Source organism: Talpa europaea, assembly GCF_964194135.1.
Source record: "Talpa europaea genome assembly, chromosome: 2".
In the NCBI taxonomy this organism is placed as follows: domain Eukaryota; kingdom Metazoa; phylum Chordata; class Mammalia; order Eulipotyphla; family Talpidae; genus Talpa; species Talpa europaea.
This window is the reverse complement of record NC_140068.1, coordinates 1272672-1281197: the sequence shown is the minus strand read 5'-3', so window position 1 is coordinate 1281197 and position 8526 is coordinate 1272672. Positions and strand designations below refer to the sequence as shown.

Sequence of the window (8526 nt, the reverse complement as noted above, 5' to 3'; positions counted from 1 at the left end):
GGTTCCCTTCTCCCTGGTCTCGGTGGGGGACAGCAGGCGGCTGGGCCGGCAGGGCTGGGGTCCCCCTGCTGCCCCACACTGCCCCTTGGCACAGGAGTGGATCCGGCTTGGGGAGTGTGAGATCAGCATCGAGCCTCCAAGCGCCCGTGGCCTCCAGCCGCGCAGCGTTTCCCCGCAGTGCCCGGGCCGCGGGAGTCGGGCAGGACCCGGGAGGACCGTGAGTCGTGCCCCCAGGCACGCGGCATTTGCGGCCAGGCCTGGGGCAGGAACCCCAGCGCCGGCTGCTCTGTGTTCCGGCTCGGGCTGGCGCCGGAACCTGCCGGGAAGCACCCCGGCCTTGTTCACCCGCGCCGTCTCCCCCCCCCAACCCTACAAGAAAAACGACCTGTTACTGTCCCTTGCTCACAAGGGAACAGGCTGTGCTCCCCGCTGGGAAGGCGCCCGGGGTGGAAACGAGTGCTGACGAGAGGGGCAGCCAGGGGGGAGGGGCTGGGACAGCAGGGGCGTCTGGGGGTCCAAGGACTCGATGGGTGAGCACAGGGGCCTGCGGTCAACAGGCCGGGCGGAGAGCTTCGGGTGCAGGCGTGTGGTCAGAGCCACCGCGGGTTGCAAAGAGGAGCTGGGCAGATGATCGGCCCCGCGCTGCTTTTTCTGTCGTCAGATTTTGTTGTGCAAAACGGACCAAGTTGAAACAACTTTTTAAGCACCTCTGCGCTTCGCCCCGGAAGTCCAGAGGGAGCGAGCGGCCTGCAGGCCCTGCGGCCAGGAGTTGAGCCCCCCGGGAGAGGGCGATCTCCTGAGGAGGCCGCGGCAGCAGGCAGCGCGGGAGCAGAGCCGGTTCGTTCCGCACAGGCGCGGGATGACGGCTGCAGGCGCCCGCGCTCCTCCCCGGGGAACCGCCCTCCACGCAAGCTGGCGGCGCGGGGACACGCGTCCTCTTGGCGGGGCCCTCCCCTCTGGCCTGCTCTGCCCCCCACGCCCTGCCCGCTCCCGCCCCTGGAACGTTTCCATCGGAAAAATGTGCTTTTCCTCTTCAGTCTTAAAAATACACAAACCAGAACCTTTGTCTCGACCCCACGTCTCCGCCCCCCGCACTCCCTGGCACACGATGTCAGTTCAGGACCCCCGGGAAGCGGACCCCAAGCCCAGCGCGGGGCATGAGGGGCGGCCGGGCCGGGCTGTGACCGGCCTGTGCTCAGCGGCTCGGCCCCCTCGCCTAGCCCCGCGGAGCAGCCTTGGCCTCCCGAAGGTGTCTTTGGCAATATCACTTTATTTCGAGTGATATTTGAGGAAAAAGGACAGAAGACCATAAAAGGTTGACAAGCGCATGAAGCGGTGCCAGAACCCCCTCCCGGGACCCCTGCGGGCCGCGCCTCCCAAGCCGCCTCTTCCTGCCGCCAAGCGGGACTCAGGCCTGCCCGCGCTGCCCATAAAAGCTGCTTTCCTGTCCTCATGCTGCCGTCCACTGCTCATCCAAATGGTTTCCAATGTTCCGTCAAAGAACTTTCTGAACAGTGGAAATCGCTGCCTTGGGTCAGGATAGAGGCTGACCCAAAAACAGTGAAAATTCCTCAAAAAACAGTGAAAATAATTGCGAAGTAACGAGTATTCATTCTCCTAACCTCATGGTTTCCTAGAAGAACTTAAGCCATGAAGTGAGAGAGAAGAATCCTCCCTGGCCTGCAAATCCCTGAGGCCTCTGCTTGCAGGTGACCAGAGAAACCACCTGGCCAGCCTCTTAGCCAGGCCCTGGCCACTCTCCTGGCCGTGCTGAGCCACCCCGTGCTTCCCTCACGCACATGCGCACACACTGCTCCCTCTTTTCTCTTTCAAAAACCATCTTAAGACCATCCCACAGCAGCCCATCCAGGGCCGCTTGACTTTACACAGCTGCGTAGTACTCCACAGCGTGTCCGTGTAAGCCAGGAGCCGCCCCAGCCTCCCACGCCTGGAGGCCACACTGGCCTGTGCCTCAGGAAGGCGGGGATGCGGGAGCTGATGCTTCAAATAGATTCCTGGGTGGACCCTAGAACCACTGCCGTCCTCACCTGGCCATCCTTCAGAGAACAGGGGGCGGACAGCACCCTCCCACCATCGTGGACTGGCTCCATGGCCACGAGGGCCAAGAGACCAGGCCTCAGTGTCCACGCACCGGGCTTCCTCCTGCCTCCCCGCTGCCCCTCCTCAGTGAGGCGCTGCCGCCCTTATTAACCCAATGCTCGTTTGCCGAGGTGCTTCTCAGGGCTCTGTTTGCGTGAGGAAAGGCACGCGGGGGATGTGACTCTCCTGCAAGCTCGCGTGGAAGGTCGAGGGACATCAAACAAGCTTGACTGAGAAAAGGAATCGGCTCAGGCCAGTCGTGCAGCCCGTCGGCCTCCCAACCCCGAGGCCGTTTACCGCATATTCGCTCATCAAACTTATTTTCAACGCGGGCCAAGCCTGGCTCCCGCACAGGGAATGGTCCCTTAGTGAGAATCCTGCCCACAGCAGAGGCGCCGCGCACTGGGACACTCGCAGCAAGAGGCTGGCGGGCAGGTCCGCTCAGGGCGACTGTGCTTCCAGCTGCCCGCGCCGCGGCCCGCGGGCCCTCCCCCAACAGCCGCTTAGTCTCCGCCCGGCCCTGCTTGTCTGTGGTCGGGTGGGGGCGGCCCCCTTGAACGTCGGCTTTCTGGCCTGAGAGCTCGAGCCCTCATCTGCCTCCCGCTGGCCCGCGAGGCCTCCGAGTAGACACAGCTGTCAGCCTCCCGGAGAGGCAGGGAGGGCGACGCTGGTCAGCACGTCAGATCCTGGGCCTTAGCCGGGACGATTCTCCACCAGAGAAGGATCCCCCCACACACACACTCATACGTGCTGACATCACACATGCACACACACGTGCTCTCACTGTCACATTCTCACACAGGTACACACACGCTCACACCCTCGCATGCACGCCCCACGACTCCTGGCCACTCAGCCTGGTGACCCTTGACAGTGACCCTCACTGTGGCCCTGGAGCGCTCTCAGGCCCTTGCGGCCAGCGCTCGAGGCCCTCAGCTTTGCAGCCGAAGCACCTCGATCTCAAACAGCTGCTTCCCCAGACGGCCTGTACACCTTAGGCGCACAGCGCACTCACACGGCTCCTTGTAAAGTGTGACATCCTGGGTTGTCTCAGCTTGTCTGCCAGAAATGACTCCAGCAAACGCCCCACGTCACCTCACGGCGACCTTGGTGTCTTCTACGGGAACAAGGCCGGAAGTGTCTGTCCAGGGAGGTTCTGGCCGCCGTCCCCCTCCACACAGCCTCCCGCCTTCCCGCCAAAGAGCAGACGATGCACACGAAGGATATTTTAAAAATTCTGTATTCAATTATTCTCACCAAAGGATATCCATTAAAATTATGAACATCTCTAAATATATTTCATATATCATACATATATATACTTTATAGGAATAATTACATATCAACAAAAGATCTCTGGTTGCTCTAAGTGTGTAAGTGAAACAGCGGTGCTGCGGTGTGACCCCCGTGTATGCGTGTGTCCTGGCCGCAAATCACGATTTATTTACAACTTGCCTCGGCGATAGTAAATGGTTGCTGTTCTATTATACAAACATAACGGTAAAGGTTCCTTTTAAATACAAAGACTGCAAATGAATACATGAAAAAATTACACACATGTACAGTATTTATAATTTATAAATGCAAAGTTAAGACCTCTTTAAATTATTGCACTTGCGCATTTTACAAAGGTTTGTATATGTCGTACATAGAAAATATTTTGTTTCACTCACTAACTCACCAGCTAGCATGAGACTGGAAACGTCAACTTGACATTCTCCTTCCAGGAGAGCGCCCACGGAGACTCGGACACGGACCCACCGACACCACGAGCCAGCTGGCCACGCGCGGGGGTTTGGCCTGCTGGTCCGTGTTGCCAAGGTCACCACCAGCCGACCCAGACGCCCTGGCCAGGTGGAGAGAGAGGGTCTCTGCTGTCCGTATGGACACGTAGAGCAAGCCATCTTTTCTTTTCCGCAAGATCCAAGGGGCTGCATTTCTACCCATGTTGGCGACCGGCTCACAGTGGATGGGGCGAGGGCGTTGTTTCGAATGGGCCAGCGGGCTGGGGCTGGCAAATAGGGACAGTGCGTAGAAGAATTTCCTACAAAAAAACTATGTTCACCCTTCACACTGGATGAGCACACAGAGGAGCACCACGCAACACATCACACAGGAGAACATGTACATGGTGGTTTGTGACTGGCGTGTTAGGAAAACAACAGTTGCAACGCCGTGACGTGCGAGGATCCAGGTGGGCCACAGCGCTGGACACTACGCCTTGAACACTAATGGACAGCGGGACCCCAAACGTCCATCTCAACTTCTGCGCACATGCACTGCCGCGCTGACATCCGACCCAACTGACTTTTCTGCTTGCAAACTGGGTCGAGCAGGGAGTTCGCACCTGGTTCCTCAGGTGAGGCTCCCCTGAGCCCCGCAGAGCAGGCGAGGCTCTCAGCTCTGGGCCCTCCCACGCGTCAGCTGTACCAAGGAGACCACTCGGCCCTGTCGCGAGGCCCGGAAGGGAAAGGATCTGCGGAGACACTGATGTCACCTTCTCCCATTTCAAACATGCTTCGTGGGAACCGTGAGCGGCTGTCTCTGTTCCACCTTTTTAATCGAGAAGCAGAACACCGCTGAGGCCTTTCTTCTTTGGACTACTTTCAGCATCAGACACATGCATCAGGTGCTGCAGACACCCAAACAAATCCAGTGAAAAAAAGACAAAAACCCAAAAGTGTGTGCATCGCAGGGGGTATCACTTCTCTAAAGCGAAGATCAGTGTCGAAAGACATCAGCAACGTGTGGCGGGACAAGCACGTGTGCGAACGTGAAACCACAAGCGCCAAGGGCCCCGGAGGCAGGCCGCGGGGAGGGACCGCCCACTCGGCTGCTTCACACCTCCCAGTGGCTCGACAATCAGAGTCCTACTTGCAATAGAAGAATATCCTAAAGTGGTTAAATGAGCAAGTCCTTGAAGAATTAAACCCTAAATAAAATCAGCAGAATATAGAGAAAGCGACGCGAGTTCGAACTATATTAAGCTAGAGATGATTCTCAAAATCGAAAAACCATGCGTGTGTAACTGGAGTCCGTGGGGCGCGGCGCGGCTCCTGGACGCTCGTGGGAGGGAAGGCCGCGCCTGGCCGGTGGCGGGGGACGCAGAGTGGGGGGCTGGTCCCCGTCATTCGGTGTGAGCCACACGAGCCCCGCCGCGCCCCGCAGCAGCTCTCAGTCACGGCTCAGCGATAAAGCAAAGTAACAACTACATGAATGAGGAAGTAAAAGTACAGAGTTTGAAATAAAGGCCCAGGCCAAGGCATGGTGAATAATTTAGTTCTATTAAAGCTCAAACCTTAATTTTGAGTTAAAAGACCAGAAACATCATACTCAAAACTAAACTGATTTAAAATCCAGGCGGTCAGGGATCGATGCATCCACATGGATCATTCACAGACATGGCTAGTGCGCGGGAACAGAAGCCACTGAGACCGAGTGTACAAAATTAAAAAGGGGAGAGAAGCATGCTGGAAAGAGGAAACCTACACGGAACAAAGCTGGTTTCCGATTAGGTCCGTGTTTGCGCCCTGAGAGCAAGTCCCTGCTGCCCGTGCCGCGCCCCGCCGGGGGCCGCCGTGTCCAGGACATTGTCCCGAGAACGGCTCTGCCTGGGCTCCTTCGCAAAAACTACGGCTGGGAAAAGGGTCACCATCCCTGCCCGGATGAAAGGGCCGTTTCTAAGCACTATTTCCACATCCATTGCATTATTCTGAAGCGTTTCTAATGAATGACGTCACAGCCGACTGCTAATTAACCAGGTGCTGGCACTTTTTAGCGTTTTCTGCCCCGATCCGAGTTCGGTATTTCCGCGGCTGGCATGCAGTCCCAAGAAATTTTCTGGTTAAAGCATACATTCCCTATCTTTGGAAAGATGATGGAATTGTGGCACTTGCCAATAAAGCAGGGCTGTTCCACGTCACCACGGCCCATAATAATTTCTGCAAATCCAACATCCTACGGACGCTCACAGCCAGTTACCAAATTTATGCTTAACGAGGAAAATTTGGCCCAATATAAAATACCACCTCAATGAGAAAATCATCAAAACTTTGGGTAATGAAAACCATCTGCCCTTTTAAGAATTGTGAAAAAGATGAGAACAGAATTTAAAAAGTCGTCTGCTAAATATAGCTGCCAAAAAATACAGAAATACTCCTCACTGCGCTTCCCCCAAACAGTACCAACTAAAGGTCACTGCATCCTGGACACTCACTTCTGGTGACTCTGACCATTTAGTAAATCTCACACATGGTGAAAAGCAGTAGTAACAGTTTACAATAGAACAGTCGCCTTTGGCCGAACGTCTCTCCATGATGACAACACCTCACGAGAAATCAACCAGCCAACAAACCCGTAAATCATACACTTCGGGCGGGCGAGGCAGGGACTTGTTCCAAGCAGAGATCACATAAGGGAATGACCTGGCTCTATCACAATGAGAATTTTCTGGACTAACCTTATCAGAACAGTAACCTTAAATGCGAAATGACCCAGGAGCTCTCCCCACACCCCCGGGAGAGTGTCCCTGTCACGACACAGTCACGCATTCTCCAGACGCCTCTTCATCACACGCAGCCCCCCACGGTGTCCTCTTCTCTGGCCATCCAGCCTCTACGGTAAAGAGGCCGCTGAGTTCATTTTTGTGATGGAGGATGAAACGGGCAGGGTCCAGCGTCACGAATTTGGATGCAGAAAAATTGGTGATTCTTTAGAATTTGCTCTTAGGGAGACGCCACCATGGCAAAGGGCAGCCCCGCGGGTCCTCCTCGACAACGGGCATTTCCCAGGGCATTTCGCGCACGGTTCCCGGAGGAGGGGCTGGTTTTCCTTTGTCAGGCGTGTTCTCTCCCCGCGGCTGGGTCCCCGCACCTGTGCGCTTGGCACCCGGCTGGCGTGCAGGGGGCTCCGCTGCCAGCACTCACTTCGCCTCCCGCTGCAGGTGACTCTCTGGGGCCGGGCCCGGGAGGAGATGGACACGCAGGCTATTCGTCAGGCAAGACCACCACCCTGCGGGGCCGGCTCCACTGCAACATGAGCGAGCGGCTGCAGCCCCACCGGGCTCCGTGTGTTTGTAAAGCCCACGCCTCCATCAGCCACGCGTAGTTTCGAGCACGTAGAAGAACATGTCCAAGATGGACCTTATTACGAGGCACCAGCCGGTCTCCTGTCCCGGGAAAAGTGAGCAAATGAGCCAGGACTGGTCTATCCGCCCCCGGCCCAGCCCGGGCCGGCGCTCCGTGGGGTCCGGGGTCTGCCCAGGCCCAGCCCCAGGCGGGCACCGCCGCCCGCTCCTCCTGGGACGTGTCCACACATCACCGCTGCGGATTCTCTTCAAAACACTGATGCAGCGCAGCGCCCTCCGCTCGCCGGCAGTCAGAAGGCCGCACCCCACGGGTCCTGGGGAGCTTCGGGAGCACACCCTCTCTCTTCCCGTCCCCACGGCCAGGAGAGCAAAGGAAGGTGTTGGGGAGGGGGCGGGTGGCCCTGGGGGGTGGGAGTCGCAGGAGACGCCGTCCCGGGCACGGGGGGCAGGGGGGGGCTCCGGGAGAACTGCGGGGTGTTTCTATCAGATCATGTGTCGAACGAGCCTCCCGTGTGCGTGTGAGTCCGAAACTTTGCAAGGACACAAAGTGAAAAAGCAAAGGACTCATGATTAGACACCACCTTTCACACCCCTCAGACCTGCCGGTGAAAAACCCATCACCCGTCCAAGCTCTCACTCTGTTCTCGACGCAAAAGGGCTGGTAGATTCGCCGAGACTGCCATGAAGAAAAAAATACGTAAAAAATATTCCGTGACATCTTTCGAATCGCTACCTAAGCTCTGAGATTTATTGGGGTGTGTCTGCACGTTCTCTCTGGAGGACGGGGCCGCTCCCCTCGGCCGGCCCGGCCGCTCCGCTGCCGGCGTGGCTCGGAGGACCCGCTGCAGCCCGCCTGGCGATCCGCTCACGAGGCTCTGGGAGAAGAATCTGGGATCCATCACTGATTGCGGAGACGCTGCTCGCGCCGCGGCCCGAGGCCTCGCCAGGCCGCCCCCCGCAGCCCACGCCGGGCCCAGGCGGGCGGGACGGAACACGGGCGCGGCCATCCGGGCGTCGAAGCCCAGCGCGAGGAGTGAGGGCTGCGCTGGGGGGCGCCGCCCGCAGGGAGGCCCGCGGGGACCCAGCGCCCGTCCTGGGAAGGCCTCAGCAGTGGCCGGGCGAGGCCGGGCCGCCAGCCTGGGGCCTGGGCGGCTGGGGCCGGGTGCTGGCGGGGCTCGGCGGGGCCGGAGGCGGGGCGGGTCGCTGCGGGAGAGTCACTGGTGCTTCTTTCTTGGCGAGGCTCGCACCCAGGTGCCAGGTGTAGGTTTCCCCACGGAAAGAGAAGGGCGGGCAGAGGAGCGGACGAGCGTCCTGGGCCGGCGCCGGCACCAGCGTCGCGC

The 8526-nt window shown here is 58.5% G+C and overlaps 1 protein-coding gene across 1 annotated transcript in view; it reads right to left on the bottom strand.

Annotated features, from left to right (window-relative positions):
* Positions 1-4047, bottom strand: part of LOC311167741 (uncharacterized protein C6orf118) — a gene marked incomplete at both ends in the record, with an annotated part of 20513 nt that extends 16466 nt beyond the window's left edge. The window contains one exon of the mRNA XM_084228790.1: positions 3862-4047. Within this exon, the coding sequence (XP_084084916.1) occupies positions 3862-4047 (186 nt within the window). The remainder of the gene's footprint in view (positions 1-3861) is intronic.
* Positions 4048-8526: the final 4479 nt, after the last annotated feature.